Source organism: Podarcis erhardii, assembly GCF_964252035.2.
Source record: "Podarcis erhardii genome assembly, chromosome: 2".
Classification (NCBI taxonomy): Eukaryota; Metazoa; Chordata; class Lepidosauria; order Squamata; family Lacertidae; genus Podarcis; species Podarcis erhardii.
Window position 1 is genome coordinate 41949515 of NC_138498.1, and position 24760 is coordinate 41974274.

Sequence of the window (24760 nt, forward strand, 5' to 3'; positions counted from 1 at the left end):
CCGGCACTGCTGCGCTTTGGCTTTCGATACCTGTCTCTTTTCGGGTTTGTTTTCTTTTGATGTGCCTTAAGTAGACCTTTGAGCAATGCGAGCCGAAAAGGAAAGAGGTCCCGGGAGTTAAACAGCGTTCTTTGGAGGTTTGCAAGGAGATGTTGGCGGAAGGTTTTAGGAAACGTGGCTTTCAAAACGCGCCCTCCAACAAGCCCTGCTCTAGAGTTCGGGATCTGGACAACCCTTTCCAAAATCTTTCCGGAGAGGGCCCTTGTGAAATTGCAGGAAAAGACCCTTGTGGCATATGCGGCTAGCAAGGGATAAATTAGTACAGTACATACTGTATTATGATGAGCAAGGAGAGGTGTGTGTGTGTGTGTGTGTGTGTGTGTGTGTGAGAGAGAGAGAGAGAGAGAGAGAGAGAGAGAGAGAGAGAGAGAGAGAGTGGCGTAGCGTGGGGGGTGCAGGGGGGCCCGGCCGCACCGGGCGCAACATCTGGGGGTTAGGGTTAGGGGGCGCAAATTACTTGCCTTGCCCCGGGTGCTGACAACCCACCCTACGCCACTGGAGAGAGACCCAGAGAGAGTTCTATTTCTGCCAAGAAACAACTTAGGAAGGAAGCTATTCCAACAGGATATCGATGCTTCCTTTTCCTAAGTCAATTTCATGTGCAAGGGAGATGGTGATTATTCTGGGAAGGGTGGGCCGGAGAAATGCATCCGTGCAGAATGGATCCCATCAAAACAACTGCAGAGGAAGCGTTTAAGCCCAGATGCTATTCAACAGGTGTTCCCAAAAAGTTTCAGTGTGTCGACGCAGAGAGTCGTCTGGCCCCCTTCTGGCTCCCAAGGGCAAGGAAGAGCTGTTTATTCTCTTGATCTGCCCTCTTATATTGCTGGTAGACTTTACAGGCTTCGTCGTGGGAGAGGCACAATCTGGAACAGAGGCGTGGGGAAGTTCGCAGATGCCTTTTGGGAACAAGCACTCCTCGAATACTTGCGCAAACCCTGTCTTGTGTTACAAGGAGGTTTTTCCCCCCTCTAAGCACATTTTGTTGGAATGTTGCCCTCTTGCAGCCATGCACAGATTGGCAGCTGCTCGTCCTCCTGGCTCAATGCTATTTATAATATATTATGGGCCTGTTTGCAAATGCACATCCATCACTTGATTGGGCAGCCCTTGATTCTTTGCAGGTGAATGTGTGAATAGAGTCCTTCCAACAGCCTGGTGTTGGAGGCGGTATAACAAAAATCTGTCTCTGGTACTTGATCTGTGACCGCTGATTCACATGTGCATATTTAAGGCACACCCACACAATCCTGGGAACTGTAGTTTGTTTAGGGTGCTAGCAATTGTAGCTCTGTGAGGGGTAAACTACAGTTTCTAGGGTTCTGTGGTAGGAAATCATGTGCATTAAATGTGCGTGATGTGGTTGTGATTATGGTTGGCTCCACAGCCTTCCACATGATCTAGAGCAGGGGTGAACGTACGTGTGGGCCAGCCAAAGTTGTTGAGCTTTGTTTTACAATCTTACCCCCAACTTGTTGAGGTTTTTTAGGATTGAAGCTTTTAGGCTTGAAGTTGCTGAGCTTTTTTTTAAGGATTTTACCTCAGGACATATACTGCCACGGGGGCCAGATTAAATCAATTGGCGGGCCGAATTAGGACCCCAAAACAGACTTTGGACATGCCTGATCTAGAGGAAGCGCAGTAGTGCAAGATAAATGGGAGTATCCTAAAGCCCTTTCTGTTAGGATCCGATTCAGCGCATGAGAGCAGCCAGTCTCCAAGATGTACTGATGTACAAGGCATGCTTTCCACATGGATAATTTCAGTACAAAAAGGGCTCTGGGAGATCAACACATGATATCTAGCAACTGCAGGTTCCTTACACAGGACAACGGGACTGAACGAGAGCCATCTATAGCATGTGGTGAGAGATGGAATGTGTGGCTTGGCTCCTTTATCATATTTTTTCATGTGCTGTCTCACTTAGTGTCTGCTTTTTCGATGAACAAATTTGGCAACAAGTGTAGGAATTTCCCGCCCCCGCCCCACCTCACCCCCAGGTTGTTTTTCTGAAACCACCGGTGGAAATGGGAGGGGAGATGCTAAAGTTTAACAGGCTGTTGCTTCCTGAGGGCCATTTTCTTTTTCCAAAAAGTAATTAAATATGACGTGCTGGAGGAACTCTCCAAAGAATCATTAACATCCAGGAACTGGTCTGCACATCCTCCTTCGGCTATAAGAAAGAGTCCTTGAAAAGCCTGTTTCGCAGACAGAGAGTTGGCCTTACATCTCTTTGAAAGTTCCACGAAGAAGGAAATTTCTTAAAACGCCAATGCTCCTAGTATTAGAACTTGCTGCTCCCTTGATGCCTCCTCACCCACCTGGGAATGGATCTGCTGCTTCCTGCCAGCTCCCAGTGGGACCTCTTTCATCTCTTATTTAAAGGTTCATAGGTTCCGGCTGTCAGTCAGCTGCAGATTGAGCAGCTTCAGGGCCCAATAGGCTGTTTACTGGTTCTGTTCAGATACTGCCTCACTCCTTGCCACCCGCCACCCCCGCACCCCACCCTAGCTTCACAGCATGTCTTATGTCACTCTAGTTTGCCTGCTCAGCTCAAGAGAGCGAGGGAGGAACTGGCAGCAGACTGACACTAGCTTTTGGCAGTCCTACAATGAACCATTGTGCTTCAAATGTGGCATGTGGTCCTAAGGCAGGGCCCTGCATTGGGGAAAAGATTCCTGCATTGCAGGGGGTTGGACTAAATTACCCTCGTGGTCCCTTCCAACTATATGATTCTATTATCTATTATGGTGTCCTCCATATGCTTTGGACTGCAGCTCTCTCGCCATCCCTGACCAAACTGGCTGATGGGAGTTGTAGTCCACAACCCCTGGAGGAGTAGACCTAGGGCAGGGTTTCCCAGACTTGGACGCAGCACTGTCTTTAGCATATGTGCTGCAGGGGTGCAAAGATCCACCCAGCGCCCCCAAATTTAGCCCCCAAATTAACTTTTATTATGCTTATGTCACACCCCTTGCACCCCCAGGTAAAGATGGCCCTGCTTGGGTCTCTACTCTCCAGCTGTTTTGGACTACAAGTCCCATCATCCCTGGCCACGGGTCCTGCTAGCTAGGGATGATGGGAGTTGTAGTCCAACAGTAGCTGAAGACCCAATTTTGGGGAACCCTGCCATAGGGAAGGGCCCTAGCTTAGGCGGAGAACATATGTCCCAGGTTAAGTTATTGGCAGCTCTAAGTTAAAAGGCTCTTGTTTGGCACACAAGAGAGAGATTTATCCAGGCAATATGACACTAGATGGAGCAATGGTCTGATTTGATATGGGGTAGATTTCTTTGTTCCTAAATAGTTCCTGACTTATTTTTCAGTACTTAAAAAGGATATGAAGCATTTAAATCATGGGTGTCAAACTCAAATTCATCGGGGGCCGCATCAGCAGTTTGGTCACCCTCAAAGGGCCGGTTGTATCTGTAGGACTATGTAAAGGACATGTAAAGTGGAGGTTTCCTGTGTAGAACGGCCAGCGCCGCTAGAGGGCAGATGTTCTCTGGCTTGTAGGCTGCTGCGCATGCGCTGAAGAGGCGGCTTTCTTGTGTCAAAAAAAGAAGCGAGAATAAAAGGTGAAGGCTGGCGGCCGGCGGCGGCTACACAGGCCACATAATGAGGTCTGGCAGGCCGGATTCGGCCCGTGGGCCTTGTGTTTGACACCCGTGATTTAAATGGTGCCTTTGGAGCCTTTCAAGTGCTTCACATATGTTACTTGAATAATCTTTAACAATAATGCTAGCAAAGTAGAGAGCCAGTGTGGTGTAGTGGTTAAGAGCAGTAGACTTGTAATCTGGTGAACCGGGTTCGTGTCTCTACTCCTCCACATGTAGCTGCTGGGTGACCTTGGGCTAGTCACACTTCTCTGAAGCCTCTCAGCCCCACTCACCTCACAGAGTGTTTGTTGTGGGGGAGGAAGGGAAAGGAGAATGTTGGCCGCTTTGAGACTCCTTCGGGTAGTGATAAAGCGGGATATCAAATCCAAACTCTTCTTCTTCTCTTCTTTGTTGGCTCCTGGCATGGAAATTGGCTTTGGGCTACATGAAACAGATAGCATAAGCATGTATTTCTGCCTTGTCCTTATTAATGTCATCACAGGAAAGAGAAAGCACAAGGCAGAATTAGTAGTGTAGTGTACTGATTTTGCTTCTTTTCCTACAGCCAGGAATTATGCTTTGTTCTGGTTTCCTAATAAATATTATGTCAGCCATTATAACCTGTTCTGCCACTGGATTTTGAACCATATAAGGTTCACCTGCTCTGGTATTTTAGATTACTGTTACATGTACTATTGTTGCAGGGAACTGGGTCCTGGGAACAAGGGAAAATTACCTGAGAAACAAACTCCCTTACAGCCTGGAGGGTTTTAATGTTGCTAGTTGGGCAGCTTTCATTGTGATTAGAGTGAGCTTTTAGATAAAAGTATTTTTTTGTATCTAGTTACAGATGTACTTTGGAACTTTTTGATCTTGTACAGCCAGAGTGTACCTTTTTAAAAGGTTGATTAAAGAACAACAACTCTCCTTTTGCCTCTTGTTTGTAACAGTTGTTGTGTTGGATATACTTTGATATTATAAAATATGTGTATGTCGCAACAGTGAAGCAGGGACTGGCGACACTTGTCTCCTAATGCATTTAGCACAGACCATCTGCAAGAGCTCATCCAATTGCAGAGTCCCTTAGCTGAGCATTGTAAAATCAGTTAAGTTTAACCCAAATTTCTTTTTAGAAATGCAGTCTTCAAAAATGAAATAAAAGCAACTCAATACTGTACATTACAATGGATGTGAGGAGCACTATTTCTGACATTAAACACCTCCTGTGCACATAAATATGTGCAGATCTAGTGTATGTGCACTGGGTAAGTTACCGTAGTTTTCCCAAATACATGTTCCCAGACATATTAATGTCTAAAGATACACAAAAACCACAGTAACACTTGTGGCGCTGATTGTTTGAATATTACCATTTGTCAGTTGCTTATGATGTTCACACATTGCAAGAGTGCTGCCGGAAACTCAGTGCTTAACGTATGTTTCTTTCAGCAACTGTAATGGGTAGAGCTGTTCTAAGATGGTGAGAAAAGAACCGATCCCTTCCTGAGTTCAGAGATGGGAAACCTGTGGCTCTCCAGATGTTGTAGGAGCACACTTCCCATCATCCCTGACCATGGGCCATGCTGAATGAGGCTCAGCCACCCCTTAACATCATCCCTGCCACTGAAGTTCATTCTGGTTTGGCAATATAGCCATTCAACTATTGATTGATTGATTTTTTAAACCACTCTAACCATCACAGTAAGTGGTAACAAATATGAACTTGAAATGTTACTTTCATGAATTCCAAATTCACCGAAGAGCTCTATGGACAGTGAAGACTTGCATAACTATCGCTGAGCAGAGCCATCTGAATGTATTGCCATAGAAATATGTGAAAAGTTAAGGTGGCAGTTAGAATGTATTAAAAGAAGGGTTGTTTGGATGGTTCCTATTGGTCTTTAGGCAGTCTACAGAGAGTGTACAGAAGAACATTGCACTACTGAAGAGCAATTGAAATGCACTGGCGTAAATTGCAAAATTGTACCATTACCTGTTGCTTATTCATCCACATAAAAATCAGCTAAGTTTTACAAATGGCCATTGAAATGCATTAGAAAGGAGCTGGAATCCGGCACCCTCATCCACAGGCCTCAGAATAAAGCTTTTTCAAGAGTTGCCATTCTGAGTGAGGGGGGGCCTTGAGAATATCGCTGTATTCCTGTATTCCTGAGGAATTCCCTACAGGCTTTGCTGCCTGCTGCATCAACTGAATTCCCAAACGACCATCGAAATACTGGGAGACTGCTTGGATCTTTCAAAATGGCCTGCAGGTTTTGCTACCCGCCATGCCCACAAGCTGAGCTTCTGAATACACTGAAATGGCTGGGAGAGACTCAGCGATGCTTTGCATTGAATGTCAGGAACCCCAGCGGGTGTCACAGATGCACCCATGCCCAAGACTTTCCTGTCACTGTTTTGGTACTACTTAGAATACCTTATTCAAACAGATCGTACAACAAGCCTGTGAGGCAGGCTGCATAGTTGCCTATTAGAAATATCAGTAGCTCTCCAAGGAGTCACCTTCAGAATGAGAATAGGAACCCCACTGCCACCCAGTAAAGCATGGGTAGGCAAACTAAGGCCCAGGGTCCGGATCCAGCCCAATCGCCTTCTAAATCTGGCCCACGGACGGTCTGGGAATCAGCGTGTTTTTAGATAAGTAGAATGTGTCCTTTTATTTAAAATGCAACTCTGGGTTATTTGTGGGGCCTGCCTGGTGTTTTTACATGAGTAGAATGTGTGCTTTTATTTAAAATGCATCTCTGGGTTATTTGTGGGGCATAGGAATTTGTTCATTCCCCCCCCCCCCAAAAAAAATATAGTCTGGCCCCACACAAGGTCTGAGGGACAGTGGACCGGCCCCCTGCTGAAAAAGTTTGCTGACCCCTGCTAAACGGATGCCTACTTTCATTTCTCTCTCTCAGTCAACCTTTAAGAATTAGTTTGAACCTCCAGAATTTTGTGCTATTCTGGTTCAGACATAGATAAAAATGCTTCACCATGGAGTGTGAAGCCTCATCTACTCATTGCATGTGCAAATTGCAATAATAATGAGTGAACATAAGAAACATGAGAATGCCATGTATTTTCTACATCTGTTTCTGGAGGCAGGATAACATAATTGAAGCCACACATTTGCACTTTCCTAGAACCTCATCTTTCAAATGCACATTACATTAACATACACAATCTAACTGAAAATGCACATTTCTGTACTGAATATTGGAACAAACCATGAGCCACTCCCTCAGGGCAAAGGAAAATTTGTAAGTATACATCAGCACAGCAAAGGTTGCTAAACGTTCCTGGCTGCATAGTGAAGGCCTACATAGTGCTGGTAATATAGTCATAGCAAGCCATTCTGTGGCCAGCCTGTCTTGATTTCATGGATGATAGAGACCACATCCTCTTCTACACCGGGATTTATGGTTAGCTGACAAAGGCTAAGCTCCCACAATTATCTGTCAAAACAATTATCACTTTATTTGGGGGCAACTGTTGTAGAGTTTCCTACGCTGTCTTCATGCCTCTATAGCATAATGCATTCCGTTGGGCACTTAGAAGGACATGTATTTGCTTGGATTTATTCTGAAGTTGTAATTCTGGCCTTCCTTGCAGGATTGTTGTGAAGCCTATTCAAACAACGTATGCTAAGGAGCATCAAAATGGTGGTGTGGAGAGTGGAGTTGTAAGCACCTTTGGGTTGGATATGTCTTTTGTGTGCATGGCGATGTTCCTGATGTTTCATATCAGTCACTGGCCAGCCTCCCATAACCACCTCAGTGCATTTCTACAATCAGCCCCAATCCAGTTCATCGACAGTAAAACCTGCTAGCGATGTAGCAGGATCCAACTTTTCCACAATAGCATCTCTATGGTCTTTTAAGAAAACCAGTTGATTAGCACAGCAAGACAGCAAAGCCTTCAGACAGTTTAGCAGGGACAAAGGTATCTCAGTACAAAGATACAACAGTAACTTTCTGTCATTTGGAAGGGCAGGGGGCTTTATTATGAGGGCTGCAGCTCTAGGTACAAGCATGAAATCCAGAGCAAATGTTGTGCTAGCAGAAGCTGGTTGTACAACAGAAAGTATCAGGGCTACAGAGATCTGTTGAGCAACCAGCCATGAGAACCAGGCTGGATTCCTGTGCCTTTTCTTGCACAACCCATTCCACTAGCGTAGCTAGTACACTGCTAAGGGAGTTGAACTTAGCATTACATTGTCTTCCTCCCCACGTGTGTGCATGCACAGATGCATAGACATATCCGTCTAAAGGATATTCCTTATTGGAGGCAATCAGCTATTAATATGGCAATAGGTAAAGCAAATAGGAATTGTTAAGTTTGCTTATTCATTAACACTTCCACCCATTCATAGGTGGATTATGCAACTACAGGCCCTTAGAGCTGTCTCCCCTCATTCCAAATTAAAACACAATAATCCAGAGATTTCTGATTTCCCAATCCCTCCTATTCATTTCTAAACGACAAACTTTACAGGACCAAGTTTCTTTTTCTCGGAATGTTTGGAAGATAGTTTGAACTTAGGTATCTCTCATTGCTTTTTGCCCTCCCATAATCTATTTCTGTGAAATATGCTGAGCTTTAGGGAAAGAGCTGGGAATCAGTTCCTGTTGCCTTATGCTTTCATGAGCACACATCCTATTTTTGTTTTGTTGAAGTTCTTTATTCTTCTACTGTATTATTATTAGGAATAAATATGCCTAACTTAGGGGTTTGTTTAACAGTAGTGAAGCTCTGCATATTCCTCCACCCCTTTGTTTTGTAATGGATGTGTACTGTAGCAGATAGGCTTGTCACCCGATCCTTATTTCAAGGAATGGTCCCTTACTTAGGAGCCTTGTTTGTTTGTGAGATGCACCTTAACTGCAAAAAGCAACTTCAGCCTCATGTTACAAAGACAGTATATTCCAATGAAGTTCTGTTCTGACCCACACAAGGGATCACTTTCCTACGGTCTCACACTGTGTTCCTTATCTTTGAACTCTTCAGGTGGCAACGTTCAGGTGCAGACCGTGGCAAATAGAAATGTCTGCTTTTCAGTGGGCTGTTCTTCCTTTAAAAGAATTGTGCGAGAGCTAATTGTGGCTGAAATTGTCAGCTAGCTGTGTGCTATGCTGATGTATTCATGCCACTAAAATGGCTTCTCTGTGCCTCCTGAAAAGAATGACTTGAGCCCTTTTCTTCTTACTGTGACAGTGGTGCATCACAGATGTTTGTCTCGAAAAAGCAGGTCAATTGTAGTAAGTGGTGTAATGGGCAGGGCTGGATTAAGATGTGCTGAGGCCATAAGAAAGTGGAGTTTAAGAAACCCCACAGCATTACCCCAAAATGTGTATTATTATAAGCGGAAGAACAATGAAAACATAAATAAGAAGCTTTTATACAGTAGTACCTTGGGCTACATACGCTTCGGGTTACAGACTCCGCTAACCCAGAAATAGTACCTCGGGTTAAGAACTTTGCTTCAGGATGAGAACAGAAATCGTGCTCTGGCAGCACAGCAGCAGTGGGAGGCCCCATTAGCTAAAGTGGTGCTTCAGGTTAAGAGTACATAACCAGAGGTACCACTGTATTTGCATATATTCCCATATGTAGGCAAGCATACAACTGACAATCTAATAGAAACATATATCTTGCAATAAGACAACTTGTGCATGAAATACCTTTACATTAAAATACATTGTGATTTCTTACTTAGCGTATATAAAAACTATATTGTAGTTCATGCTGCACAGATTTATAAACAAAGGGCAACAAATAATTGTGTGGCCATTAAGTACATTTTTGTCATACCGGAATGATAAAATCTGCTTTAGAGTCTACATCCCATTTCATTTATTTTTGATCAGTTATGTAAAACTTTAAATTGGTGTATTTAGAGCCCTGCCCGCCACGATCTGAGACCCTAAACTGTAGTTTACTTAACTTGTGTATAAATCTGGCACTGGGGTTGAAGAAACTGATTATTGTTGGACTGCTGTTCCCATCAGCTCTAGCCAACCAAATGGTTGGGGAAGCTGGGTGTTGCAGTCCAACATCTAGAGGCCCACAGGGACTTCTATAACATTCTTCATTATCAGAGGTGTATATATATATATGTAAAGGTAAAGGGACCCCTGACCATTAGGTCCAGTCGTGACTGACTCTGGGGTTGCGACGCTCATCTCGCTTTGTTGGCCAAGGGAGCCGGCATACAGCTTCCGGGTCATGTGGCCAGCAGGACCAAGCCGTTTCTGGCGAACCAGAGCAGTGCACGGAAACGCCGTTTACCTTCCTGCCGGAGCGGTACCTATTTATCTACTTGCACTTTGACGTGCTTTCGAACTGCTAGGTTGGCAGGAGCAGGGACTGAGCAACGGGAGCTCACCCTGTCACGGAGATTTGAACCGCCGACCTTCTGATCGGCAAGCCCTAGGCTCTGTGGTTTAACCCATAGCGCCACCCACGTCCCATATATATATATATACACACACACACACACAGAGAGAGAGAGAGAGAGAGAGAGAGAGAGAGAGAGAGAGAGAGAAAACAGGGTCCAATATGGCTTCCCTCACAACACATAGTTCCCAGGGAATGCTGGGAAATGCTCTCCTCGTTGCTTCATTGCTTGCTCTTTGACAGCACTATTCAGGCCTGATGGAGAATATGAAAAATCTGAGGCAGGTTAGCGTGACTCTTTGTTGTGACAGCATGAGAGCCTTGTGGGTTGGGGTTCTTTTAAGCTCAGCCGTCACTGAAGGGAAGGTGTGAAGAGGAAGCTAGGCTGTCTGTAATCACTTCTGCCTGAACAGGGTCTTAAAAATAGAACGGCGGAAATGGCAAAGTGGCATAGGCCCCTTGGGGCTGCTTCTATGAATGACTGTGTCACTCCACAGTAATGACTGATGCTGACCATCTCTGATGGGAGAGAAAGCTTCAGGCTAGTAGGTGTTGACGGTACAAATAGGGGAGAACTGCTTTGAACATACATCAATGGTCAAAAGTGATCAGCCAATTCTGCAAAAGGGTTTTATTTTTCAAACCTATTCAGTATTATGCATAAGTAGTCCAGTAATAATTTTAATGAACTGAATTCTTAAATGGAATTGGATAATTGAATGGAAAATGGGAATGGGCAGTCTGTGGCTTAGTGGGACATGAAATGATTAACATGGAAAAAGTCCCAAGTTCAATCCCTTGTGTGGAAATACCCCTGTCTGAAACCGTGGCGGGCCACTTCCAGTCAGTATTGACCGTACTGGGCTTGATGGATCCATGGGCTGTTTGATATAATTCCAAAAGAATACTATTCTCTATTGGTTCAGAAATTCCAATTTAACAACAACTTGGCGTTGCTTGTATAATTGCAGGTGGGGTTAAAGGGTTTAATTATCTGGTGAAGCACTCCAAAGAGCTGTTTTTCTAAATCTGGATAAGAAAAGTTGGGTTTGTGAGTGAGTTGTGATGCAACTTTATCTCCTGGTGGGCAGCTTTTTGGTGGTGTGTTACCCCAACAGCCTATCTATGTCTTCATCCATCTGATGAAGATCCCATCTAATGTCATCATATGTCACAATAAATCCGTTAGTCTTTAAGTTGACCCAAGACACACTGTTGTTTTTGCTGCAACAGATTAATATGAGCGACCCCTCTAGAACAAGAGTAGCCAAAGTGGTGAAACCTCCAAATGTTGTTGGACTCCAGTTCCCATCAGCTCCAGACAGAGTGGCCAATAGTCAGGAATGATGAATGTGGGCTGTTGTCTATCATCATCTAGAGAGCATCACACTGACTATCCCCATGCTCTAGAAGTTGTTACTCCTATGCTTGTTCCTGAAGTGAGTCATTCCTATATGAACTTGGATGCAAGAGGGAGCAGGGGCTAGCATAACAACTACTGGTGTGACTCTACTCATGTTTCAAAGGCTGCAAAGATTACACTTCTGGTTCTGCTACTGAGGAGGAGAAACTAATGTTGTGTCTCTGGTTTTGCTCCTCAGGTTCCCTTTGAAGTGAGTCCTGGAGCACAACTGCTGGAATCTCTGCAGGGCAGCCTAGCCTCAGAGAAGGTGAGCATCATTTACTGCAGGGATAGAGAAAACTTCAGGCTTTTTGGAGCTAGTCTGTTGTTGTTTTTTTACTAAAATCCCACAACGTACTAACTTGAGCCAGGAGCAAAGGACAGAAAAATTAGAATTTTAAAAAGCAGGGTGCGTCTGAGCACATTCTAGTTAGTTAGCTAGTTCCAGGACCAAAATGAGCTCACAGTTCTTTTGTGGGGGGGAAAGCCCACTCTGGTTTACTCAACCTTTCATAATTTCAGCAGTCTTAATTTAAGAGGGCAAAGAAGGCACCTTTTTGCTGCTGCCATTGTTAAATAATTGGGAGTCAGAAATCTTTGCCAATCTACTGCAAATGACCAGACACCCCAGTCAACTGTCTGCCCACCTCAATATAGTGTGGTGCAATGACCAAGCAATAAAGGCATTTTACTATCTCGGCTTTGCACTAAACAGCATGGGCCAGTGGTCCTGGGATATCACCAAGAATCTTGGCAGAATATACAGGGGAGCTGGAACACAGAGGAAACGGAATGCAGGTAAACCAAATAACATTGGGCCAGCCCACCTGAGCAGGATGCCTGTGGCTGCTGCTGAAGAATGTGTTATAATTGGCAGAGAGTACAATCAGAAAAAAGAGTTTCCTTTCAAGCCTTAGGAAATCACTTTGAAGAGAATAATGTTATCAGGGCAACTGTAAATACTAACAGAACTGTCCTTGTTCCCCTGGCTTTATCTGCAGCAAGTGAAACAAACGTGGTCATAGGCGATGGGGAACTATGGACAAAGAGGAGCCCATACATTCCTTTTTCTGATTTTCTTTCTCTCCCTCTCTCTCAAATATTTGCAGGTATAGGCTGGTACTGGTGAGGCAGGTAAAGCAAGTTTGTCTTGGGCGTGTTCCCACTTGACGGAGATTGGCAGCTTCCAAAGAAATCCGACAGCATCCCAGCAGGAGAGCCTGGGTGTGGTTGTAGAAATTGCTGTCTTGCTGCTGCCTGATGCCAAGGACATTGTAGTATTCTGGGTAAGTGAACCTTTCTTTATTTCTAGCAGAGTTATTGACATTCTGACCAAGCCCTTGTCCTGGGCATATTTCTTGATGCTAATCATCTAGAAATTGATTTCCTATGTTGCCTTGGGGGGGGGGGGAGAGGTGAAGATGAGATATAAATGCTACAAATATGTTGATCTGAGGATATATCTCCTTCTGGAAAGAGTCTGGCCAACTTCCTTAACAACCACACACGCCCTTCATCCAGCATGCACAATACCAGTAATTTATGGCAGCGATTTCTCCAAGTTCTATGCCAGTACTGGGGAACCTGTGACATGCCAGATGTTGTTGACTACAACTCCCATCAGCCCCAGCTAGGATAGGTAATGGTCAGGGCTTATGGGAGTTGTAGTCAAACAAAAAATCTTGAGAGCCACAGCTTACCCACCTATTCTCCGTGCCATTGTGAATTATAACACTCATCTTCTAGATCCCTTTTCCTGAGAACACCATCCAGTGGTGCATGCTATAATGTAGCTTGTTGCTTCCTGAACAAGAGGTGCACACTGAATGTTGGAACTACAGTGTGAAAACCACACTGTCTCCTTCCCTCTGTTTTCATGGAGCCTGGTGCACCTTACACCAACAAATTTTGGGGTAAAATAAGCTTAGTGTGAAATAAGTGGGCCGTAATCCACAAAAGTGGATACAATAGCAAAACGCATTAAGGTGCCATAAGTCTCTTTTTTGTTTTTGCCGCAACACACTAACACGGCTACTTATCATTTCAGTGTCAGGTCCCTGGTATTAAACATGGAATTCAAGCACTCTCAACCGCCATCTTGTTGTTGTTGTTGTTTTTTGCAGAAGTGCTAGAGGATACTAGGTCATGCTCAGTGAAACTGGACCCTCTGGCCACCCAGTTCTCCCAGAAGTGCTGGAAAAGATAACTTCACGACCACCTGCTGTGACATCCCATCCGCCCAACCATGGATAACCCAGGTTACTGTTGTTACTGTTATGATCATTAGTCTCATCTTCACAGAAGCATCTCAAAGTGCCATATCGGCTTCTGCTTGCTCTCTGAACATGAGGTGTTTAGGTGAGAAAAGTTGAATGTCTCTAGTTCCCCCACTGCACAGTTGAGAGAAAGAAAGAAATAAAATTTGGAGGGGCAGCTGTGTTAGTCTGATGCAGCAAACACACAAAAAGAGGCTCTTGACTGCTTCAAGTTGAACAGATTTATTGTAGCGTAAGCCCATTTCATCAGATGGAATGTTAGACCTAGTGGGAACTTCAGCAGCTCATGGGTAAAGCAAGCTGTATTATTTATTATTCCAACAGGCAGACATAGACCTGATTAGCTTGTGCTACCCTACCAGTGCCAGGATCCCACCTTCAGTAGGAGTATAACAAAAATTACATTCCCCCCCCCCCTTCATCAGTTGTGTGTAAGCATTTACTGAGCGGTAAGGGATGGGAATTATATATTATGGGAGCAAGTTTTTCACTGGTAATAACCAAAGGCAATGCCTATCTACACTCTCTTGTTTGGGAGAGTTAACATCAAAGCTGTTATAACATCAGTGGTAACTAGTTGTATACAAGGAGGCAGGGGTGCGTGCACCTTTTGATCCATGAAAAGCTCATCCATTATCTGCTGGCCATTATTCCTGTGCTACTCTATCATGTATTTACTCAAAAAGGAGCTTGCAGTGTTGATTGCAAACCACTAGCATTACCCGTTTGTTGGTAAGGATTTGGTTTGTTAAGTACAAATAACAAGAAGACGCTGAGTTATCTTGTTCCTCACACCCTGTTTCTCTCCTTTGTCAAGAGGTTGAGTCCGACTTCCTCCGAAGTGTGCATGCCCTCCTTCGTGAACTTGATGGCCACCACCCAGCCTTCCAGAGCGAGAGAGGTAAGAGCCAGTGACCTGTGTGCCCCAGCTCATCACTGAGCACTGAAGAGTTTCGTAGTGTGTCTGAGAACACCTCTCCCACGGCTAGTGAGAGCAAAAGAAAATGACTTTTTAGGTTTGGCCAGCTGTGTTGGCATTTCCTGGGTTTTCTGGTCTTGTTGAGATACCTACCCATATGGATGCATATGACTGGGTGTGGGTTGAAAATAAGGTCACCAGTAAAACTCTCCCTTACTGGCAACAATTGTAGAGAGAAGGAGCCATAGCTTGGTGATAAAGAATATGTTTTCCAAGTACAAACTGCTGTAACCTGCCCTGGGACCTTAGGGCAAGTAAGAAATCAAATGAATGACCTAATAAATAATTAAATAAAATAATATGTGGAAACCTTGAGGGAAGAGCTGCTTTTGTTTATGGTTCAGTCCTGTCCACTCCTCTTCTTCTATAAGTGCAACTCACTTAACTTCTTTGCAATATTCTGCTCTTGTCTCTTTCTGATTCCTGACCCAGTGAAACATTGATAGCTGTTTTAACTTTGGTTCTCTGTCCACCTTCTTCCAGGGATGCTGAGATGGACTTTGCACAAGAAGATTGACAGGAATCCCAGCAATGGAGCCCTCTTGATCAAAATTCTGGTGAAAGAACTGGAAAGGGTGAGAATGTCCACAGAAGGAAACAAAGGGCTGGGAGTTGTCTCCACAGTCCACATGTAGCCTTTCTCATGAATATGAATCTATGGTTTATTGCTGTGGAAAAAAATGTGATTTAATTAATATGCTGCTCTTCAAATTGAAGGGTTTCAGACACTTCCAAATATTAGATGCTCTATCAAGGCTCATTGGCTCAGTCATAAATTCAGGGTAGCCGGAGCCTGGAACAAAACAGTTTCCTCTCCTATGTCTTGTCCTGATTCTATGTCACCCATCATCTTCTCAATGGAGCGGGAACCAAGACCAGAGCTGCTTGCCATATCTGTCCAGCACTGAATATTCCACTGTGTTGCTGGTTCTCCAATACATAGGATCAAAACTCTAATGCAGTTGCAGGCTGAGTTGCATTCTGCTTAAAACATATATATATATATATACCATGCAGCCTGCTTCTGACATCATTCACAATCTCTGTAGTGTTTGTAGGGAACAAGCTGCCCTGGTGTTCCTTATTGTTTATCCTGCACCTTCCTGCCATTTCTGGTCCTTCTTATTCTCTCATCAGAGGCCATTCTTCCTGCAGAAAAACTGATCTTTAGGTTGGCTGGAGATAGTATACTTACAGAGCATTGGGAGATCCATGATGTGTATGCTCATTCTACTATTTTTCCCCCCTAAGCAGATGTTGCAGGATTTTGTAGTGTTCTAAAAACCTGCAAAATGCATGTGACCAAAGATGTCACAGCTGCTTCGAGCTTTCCACCTAGGCTTTATATTCATAGCTCTTCCCCCCCCTCTCCCCCCCCCCCCCGCAAATCTCTCCTAAGCATGTCAAGGGTAAGACTTTAACTGAACGCACAGTCCAGCTGAGGTCTGGCTGGTACCATGGCAATGTTCCACCTAGAGTTGTCTCTGCTATCAAGTGCTCTGTTGTTCTAGCTGCCAGCCCTCCTCCCTCATGTGGTTTTGTGACAGCAGAGGATCCAAAATCAGCTTCACATTCTTGGAAAATCTTCAGTGTAACTGTTTGCTTTCTCTAGGCAGAAAGATTCAACTATCGGCAGTACATCATCCCTTTGCTTCACACGCTGATGTACACATTGATAAAGGTGAGAACTATAAATTCATGTGGTTGTGATAGCACAGGAATTCCATGCTGGGAGTTGATGTGAGGTGTCAGCCTGCACTATGGCCAACAGCTCTTAGGTTTCCATGGATACCACTCGAGATTCTATTTTGAATTCTAGGAATGTGTGAAATGTGCAAGAGAGGGTACCTCTAAGCATGTGCAGCATGTTTTTTCCTCCTTGCTGGGAAGACACCGCCACTTTGATACTTCTGGGGCTTAGGAGCAGAGTGTTTAAGCTAAAATGGTCTGACTTCTAGTTAGATTTGAGCCCTAGCACCTCTCCCCTGTAGGAATGGGTAAGCACTGGATAGTGTCGGAGTGTCAGACAACAGTGTGAAATGCATTTATGGATGGCCACGTTTTCTTGTGCTGCTCCAGTTTAAAAAGAACTGTCTCGTTAAAATCAATGGTAAGAGGGGGAGAACGCGACTCAACAACATCTCTGTGGTGGAATGCAGGTGATTAATGGTCCGTTTATAACCAGAGGTTCTCCAACTTTACCATATGTCTGCATGCATAAAAGATGCATAATTCATGTATTAATCTCTTGTGAAGCACATACATTAGCAGTGATGCTGTCCTTGCTTGCAGACACCTTGGGAGAATTACATTTGCTCCCTGTGGAAAGATGGTGAAATACCAGCATAAAATGCAGCATAGTGAAAATTCTGGAGCGGAAAACACCCACAGTTTTATTGAAAATGGAAGTCTGCAATAAGGAAATAGTGACAGTGAAAGACATTTTTATTTGAAGAAATGTTTAGTAGCTGTGGGCGTCTCAGGATAGCTGCATTTTCATACCCTGGAGAGTAAAACGACAGGGAAACATATGGTTATCTTAGACTCAGACACTGCTTTCTCTCTCCCCCCCCCCCGCCTCCTTGTAATCATTCAAGATTCCCTGAGGTCACCAAATAAAGCAAATAAAGTAACAGAAGCATTTATCCTTGTACAGCTACTCTGCAAAAGGAAACATATGGATCTTGATGAACCATCTTCTCAGTATAGTTGGAGTGCTCAGTCCAGATTCCACCAAACAGCAGATGCGAATAGGCCTTATTCCAAGGGGAATTACTCCACTGATACCAGGGGTGAATTGGGCTGGTGATTGTCAGCCAGTGCTACAGGGTACTTCTCATATTTAAATAATTTCTACACCGAAGTTTGTTCTCCCATTGCTGCTCCAGGCACCTTGCATCCCTGATGATTTGTATGAGAGAGTGTACGATTTCTGCAAGAAGTTACTCACTCTGCCCAAACCGTACTGCACCATTGGCCTGGATTATGCTCGGCAGCTAAAACTGGAACGGACAATACCAGGTGTGCAATATTCCACACTCTTTTTGCTTTCTTTTGGTTTGTTTCTTGGACCTGAGGACCATTGGGGAGGTGGGGGGGGAATTGGTAAAGCAGAAGAGCACTCATAATTAGGATGGCAGGATGTGTTCATCCCTCTGTCAGTTGGGACCTGCTGGAAACCAACCAAAGTGGGATGCTCTTATCATGGTTCACACTTTCCTTAACACTGATAAGCCAACACAGGGCCAGAAACATTGCTTTCTGAAAGGCAACCTACATTTCTTTTAACAAACATTGCTTGAAGGATGTGTAAAAATGCCCTTGTGTGGCTTACGTTCAGATACTGCAACCAACTTATTAATGAACAACTTTAATTGCTCAGTAATGGATGACTACAGCTCTCTTATCGTACCAAGTTCAAGTTATGAGATGTGGCATCTCATGTATTGGATTTACCTGACTTTCTCAGGTTATTGTACCAAATAAGCTTCATGAAGTAGAATGCTCCAAAGCTTTTTCGTAGCCAGGAGCCCATAGCAAAAAGCCACTTCAAGTGTTCCAAATTTCTAGTTACTTTTGTAACACTTCCATGCAATAAATTATATTATATGTGGACTATTGCAAATGATCTATTCATTGCATGTAGAAACTCTGGAAAAGAAGCATTTGCCTTTCCACCTTTCGCTTGGGACTTCCTTGAAGATTTCTTTCCCCACCTATTCATGCAGTTTGTAGTCTCACTTTTGGACTCGATTCCATTTCAAACCAATGTTACGACAGCATTATCAATGGTGTGGTTAGTTATACCAGAACCAAACCATCGACCTTTAAACTTTGACTGCTATTTAGAGACCTGGGAGAAGATACGGTGGAAGAAGATTGGAAGAAATTCAAGACTTATTTACAAAAATATTGTAAATTGTATGAATGTTAAGAAGGATGCCAGAGTATAAACAACTTGGCACCATTAAGCTAGATGAAGTGAAATATGAAGATAAGCTAAATTTAAGAAAAGATAAAGTTTTGGAAATTTAAGGTTATATTTAAATTCTTAAGACATCTAAATTAGAGATGCAACATTGGAAAATTAAATAATAAGAATAGAAACAAGGGGATAAATTTGCTGGATAAAATTTTATAGTCAGGAATGCAGGAGCGGGAGATGTGAGGGAGTCCAAAAAAGTTAAGAAAATTATGCTAAGAGATGTGTTATATTGTATTGTTTATTGGTATTGTAATTAAAATAAAAACTGTTAATAAATATTTTTTTTTAAAAAAAAATAAACTTTGACTGCTATTTAGATGCTTATTTTACTCATTAGGAGCATTATACCAAAGAATGGTTTCTGCAGAGCAAAGTCTCAAGAACGACTCATTCCCCTATCAGGAAAAGTAAGTATAGGGACTCTCACCTGTCTTAAAGTGACATATTTATCACACACACACACACACACACACACACACACACACACACACAAATAATCTGCACTAATGTATGGCTGTCTCTATATATGTTAACTCTTCATTCCCCAGGGTTTTCATGTTTGTAGATCCAGAACTGCTGTCTGAAGCTGTATGCCGGGCACTCATTGATGAAATCAAGGCTGCTCAGATGTCCCAGTGTATGAAGTCCTGCATGCTCTGTGTGATAGAACGTGCCTTCCAAACAGTGCTGAAGGAACATGGTCACGTTAAGAATGTGCACAGCATTCTTCAGGTACTGTAAAGATTTCATTGAAATAAATGAAATTCCATAAGCAGAAATACCAGACATTCCCAGTCACTTGCCTCCCATCTGGAGGGCTGCCATTATACAGTTACTCCATAGACTATTATTCTCATACTGGGGGTGGATGTGTGAGCAAAAGTTACTCAGTGTTGCTTCAGATGAAAACTGTAGAAGGTAGAGATTTAAGCAAAACAACTTGTGGGCTTAAGAACACCACTCCATCCAGTACACTCTGGCATATATACACAAAAAACAAACGGATCACCATTCCCCCACTATGTAAAAGGGTACATTAACTGATGGAAAGAAAGCAAATGAATCTTATGGTAAGTGGCTGATTCTTGGGGTTTTGTTAGTCTTCTTGCAAAGTTATACGTCCAGACTGAAACTTTGTTAATGCTGAGCCACAGACCTGATTAGTTCCACCACCACCAAGACAGCCATCTCTAGAATTTCTAAAGTTACCTGGGAGTATGGCCAATTGAACTCATGGAAACATATCAAAAAATAGGTTCCAAATTGTATAGAATGTTGCAAGTTTTTAATGAATGTTTCAGGCTCTGCATCCCCTCTAGCAACTGCCATGTTCTTGGTGACTTTGTCCATTTATAAGTGTTCCCAAAGCCTCTGAATTTGAACCCTAGCCTTGACAAATACACCAAACTTGACAGATACACCAAACATTTTCACTGATTGTAATTATTGCTCTTGCTGCTGCTGAGGAATATGAAAACATTTTCTCATGTGTTGTAGACTATCAGTCCTTTGGAAAACAGTATTTCAAGTACTTGGAGACTTAAGTGTATTTTGTTTTAGTTATGTTATTAATTTTGTTTAAGATATTTTCCCAAATTTTCCTCTACTAGAGGATATGACCACCACATGCAGGCAGATGTACCAGTTCCTTGACATCCTCTCCAACATTTATTTGAAGCTGTTTGACTATCTTTTGCTCCTTGACTGGGACTTTGTGCCAATGAGAAAGTACTTAGAGGCTGCAGTCCAACCATTTACATTGGAGAAAGCCCCATTGAACTCATTGGGACTTATGTCTAAGTAGACACATAGAGAGATTGTTCTATGAAAGTCTCTTCTCTTGCCTTTGGCACTTATTGCCTTCCTTGAGCCAGAAATAAAACACTTATCCCAAATTGAATTGTCTGTTGGCATTTTAACAAGATTTGTTGGAGTACAGATTGGGGAGAAGGGAAGCTTAGGAAACAGAAGGAAGGAAATTACTCCCAAAGTCTTAAAAGGTCAAGTTTTAATAAGAAATATTAGAAGCGAACAAAGTTTTAAGAATACTTTTAAGAAACCTGCTAGCAGTGCTGTCAGGTGCTGCATGTCTACCCATTTCCCCATGTGTTCATACATGTCAATGACAAAACTGTTTTTGAGTTAGGGAGAGCTGAGTATTGCGAGTACCATACATGCATAGCGTAATTTGCTATAAAGAAAAAAAGCTCGAATAGGTGTTTGCAGTCTGTGAATTTCATTCCAGCCAGGACTCCCCCCACCCTAGAAAAATAGGTGCCAGTACTCACCATGAAGTTGTTACAGTAAGTGCCCAACTTTTTAACAACAACAAAAAGAGGTGTTGGTACTGCGTACCCTTGAGTACCCCTTGAAAAAGAAACACTGATTCCAGCAATGATTCATTACTCCTTCCCCCTGTGACAGGCAAAGCCCTTAGATGTGACTGAGCACTATTTTCAGCAAGTGATGGCAGCCATTGAACATGCAGGAAGAGATATGAATGCAGAATACAATCAATATGTTGAAGAATTGGGGAAAATCTACAGCACATTGCTGAGCACTTCAGAGAAAGGTAAGTGTGGTCCTACGAGGCTGGGATGTGAAAAAGGACCCCAGTCCCTGCGCTTCATCTGGGACTGAGTCCTGAGCCCTTATTGTAGTTGCTTTTGTGGGCTTAGCTTCCCAATGCACAGTGTGAAAGGCAAAATCATTGATTTAGGTGCTGAAAGGGTGGAAACTGATTTATGCACCCAAAGGGGATTGTGTCTTGTGGCTCTGTGCTTTGTTCAGGATCACCTCCTTGTATAGATATTTGCATGCAGTCCTCGGTACTAAAAAAGACCAACTTCAAAGTGATTTCTGAAGAGAAGGAAATTTGTGTGTCTGTTCAGTAAGTGTGACCCTGTACAGTACTGGTCAGAGACAAGAAGGCTAAATGGGCAAAAGTGCCAAGTATAATTTGGGGGTCTGCTCAATGGTAAGAGGTGATATTACTGGTCACCCCAAATCAACGAAGAGGGATATCATAAGCTTCCGACACAATGCTTTATTTATTTATTATTGCATTTCTATGCCACCTTTCCTCCAAGGTGGTACATTGTTCTCCCCTCCCCATTTTTCCTCACAACAACCCGGTGAGGTAGGTTAAGGTGAGAGAGAGCGACTGGCCCAAGGTCGCCCAGTGAGCTTCATGGCTGAAGAGGGGTTTGAACCCTGGTCTCTCAACTCCTAGTCCAACACTCTAACCATTACACATTGCATGTGAAACATCATCGTTCACCTACATTGATGTCATTTGACACTTTTAAATGTTAGTTATCACCCAGCAGGCAACTACACTAAATAAAACTTACATCTTTTCCCCACAATGTGAAATATAATGGATAAATGTGTATTTCTGGCATTCACAAGGCTTTTTCTGATTACAGTGGTACCTTGGGTTACATACGCTTCAGGTTACAGACTCCGCTAACCCAGAAATAGTACCTCGGGTTAAGAACTTTGCTTCAGGATGAGAGCAGAAATTGTGCTCCAGTGGCACGGTAGCAGCTGGAGGCCCCATTAGCTAAAGTGGTGCTTCAGGTTAAGAACAGTTTCAGGTTAAGTACGGACCTCCGGAATGAATTAAGTACTTAACCCGAGGTACCACTGTATCTGGAATTGGTCTGTTCATTGCCCTGAAGAAACTGCTATTTTGCCTCTGGCTAGTTGCTTCACATTTTTCTACATTAGCTTAATTATAAGAAGGCTCTTCATCAGCTAATGCAGGGCAAATGAGCCTCGGTTTTGTTTTGTTTTTTAAAAAAGCCCATGGCCTTCCACTTTCCCTTTACCGTATGTTTCCCTCGACCTCTAGTGTAGTTCCTAGTCTCTGCTTTTATTCGTCTGGCCTTCACTTTACTCCTTGAAACTGAAAGATTAACAAAAAAATTCTCTGTGTCCTACAGATGTGGAGAAGACAGCGGTAGAAAAAAGTTCAGGCATCCCTTTACCCAACCCTAACATCAGCTTCCACTTGTGGAGAGATGAAGACCAGCTTTGTGAGTGTCTGTTCTCATGGCCTGTATCTCACTTGGAAGCAGCCTTTTTCACTCTGTGGGAGGGCAAGCAGGGTGGAGTCACTCCAGGGATGCAGTGTCCCTGTGGTCACTGCAAGCAACGTGTTTTTGGCCCCTTCTGGTTTCCTTTTGGCTACCATACCAGGTGTAGTTTACTGCAGACAGTTCTTTTGGGGGGCAAATGGCAGTGAGGAGGGGACTGTTTCTCAGAAGAAAACCTGCATGAGGCTCTGATCCAGATTAGAAGCATATTCTACATTGGGGGGGGGGGGCTGTGATTTCCCCCCTTTCTTTCAAAATAAAATTGACCAGTTTAAGCATGCCTCTTAAAAAGTGTACAGCTCATAACATGTGTTTATCCTTGCCATGCCTACTTTCTTTAAAATAAAGAAAGATAAGATAAATATAAGAGCTCTTATCTTTCAACATGGGGGAACTACTCACCTGTATTCTGAAGTTGTAGAATCCCAGGAGGGAGGTAACATGTTTTTCCTCCTGAATATTTTGATTGGCTCTAACCATCTCAGGGGAAAGGATGGGAACCAATAAGGTAGTGTTTTCGTGTCAGGAGGCGGTCTACATTATATTAAAACATGTTGCGTATGTGCACATAGACTGAAGTAGTCTAGCCTATGAATGTGGGCAAGAAACTTTACTTTTGTAGTGTTGAGACAATGCCACACTGTGCCATGTGAAGATTCAAGAATTATGATGGCCTTCTAGGTATTTCACAAACCATCTCTTCATTTTAGGGAAGGAGTTGGTGCTATTCCTCCGTTCGCCAAGTCAATCCTGCGAACAGGATTCCCTGAGTCCAGAACTGGATATCTTTGAGTTTCAGGATATGGGCCCAGACTTTGACTGCTGTGAGCAGACACGTTTCTCTGTGCTCTCCAACGACAGTGGGATTGAGCGAGACCTGCCCAATCTGGGTGATGAAAATCAGTCTTCTTGTACTGCTGATGCTGAGCATTCTCGGCTCCAGAGGAAAGGTTGCATGAAGAAGAAGGGGTCTCCTCTGGACAGCCTCGCTTTCCTACAGAGCGGCTCTAATGGGCAAGGAGCAAAGCCTGCTGGGAAGCTGCATCGGAAATCTGGGGGTAGCGTCATGGAGCCAGTGGCTCAGCTGAAACGGCTGCACACAGCTCGTGTCTTGGTACTGGGTGATGACAGAATTCTGGGGCGCCTAGCCCAGGCCTATTACTCCCTGAGGTAAGTGACTGTCACAATGACTTTGAGAAGAGGGAGAGTTTTGATGTGTTTTGGACAGAGTTCCCGTTTCTGTGTGGTGGAGTTGCAGAATCTCCTTCTAGGCCAGGGAGGTCCAACTTCTCATACCAAGTTGGCCACAATAATACTTTGACATGGAACACATGGGCCACACACTGCCCATATCTTCCAACTTTTCTCTGAAGAAAATAGGGACATCCTATTCCATCATAATAATTTATACCCTACCCATCTGACTGGGTTTCCCCAGCCACTCTGGGTGGCTTCCAATATATATATTGTGTGTACACACACACACACATAACAAAACATTAAATATTAAGAAAACTTCCCTATACAAGGCTGCTTTCAGGTGGCTCAGGGGTCGGATAAATCCATACTCTCCAATATTTTTCTGATTAAAATAGGGACATCCTAAGTAAACACTGGAAATCCCAAGATCAAACCAGAAACTGGGGCAGCTTCTGTAAAAGTGGGACTGTCCCTGGAAAATAGGGACACTTGGAGGGTCTGACACTGCCTTGTCGTGTGTGTGTGTTTGTGTAGGAAGCAAGCCCAAAATTTGCTGCTTCCCTCCCCCCAGCCCTCACACTGCCTTCCCAAAGTGAGGCACCAGGCTTTGGGAAGGAGGCATGAGGCTCTGGCAGGGTCCTAGAGCGCTCCCACCTCCATCCCAAGCACTAACTTCCTACCACGTTCTTCTTCTTCTTCTTCTTCTAACTAGGCTTTGGGGAGGAGGCTGGAGGAAATGGTGGTGCAAGGGCTGG

General features: G+C 43.7%; 1 protein-coding gene and 1 long non-coding RNA gene across 2 annotated transcripts in view; one reads left to right on the forward strand and one right to left on the reverse strand.

Annotated features, from left to right (window-relative positions):
* Positions 1–24760, forward strand: part of PIK3R6 (phosphoinositide-3-kinase regulatory subunit 6) — a 36572-nt gene that overhangs the window by 741 nt on the left and 11071 nt on the right. The window contains exons 2-13 of the mRNA XM_081848677.1: positions 11665–11733; positions 12575–12751; positions 13589–13723; positions 14559–14642; positions 15204–15295; positions 16333–16401; positions 17609–17741; positions 19043–19112; positions 19254–19437; positions 21130–21277; positions 22653–22745; positions 23516–23975. Coding sequence (XP_081704803.1) covers positions 13711–13723; positions 14559–14642; positions 15204–15295; positions 16333–16401; positions 17609–17741; positions 19043–19112; positions 19254–19437; positions 21130–21277; positions 22653–22745; positions 23516–23975 — 1346 coding nt within the window. The 5' untranslated portion in view covers positions 11665–11733; positions 12575–12751; positions 13589–13710. The remainder of the gene's footprint in view (positions 1–11664; positions 11734–12574; positions 12752–13588; positions 13724–14558; positions 14643–15203; positions 15296–16332; positions 16402–17608; positions 17742–19042; positions 19113–19253; positions 19438–21129; positions 21278–22652; positions 22746–23515; positions 23976–24760) is intronic.
* On the reverse strand, positions 13945–16424 carry LOC309334477. The gene is made up of 3 exons (XR_014153111.1): positions 16292–16424; positions 15916–16005; positions 13945–15388 (listed from the first exon to the last, which is right to left on the reverse strand). It is a non-coding gene; the product is annotated as an uncharacterized lncRNA (long non-coding RNA).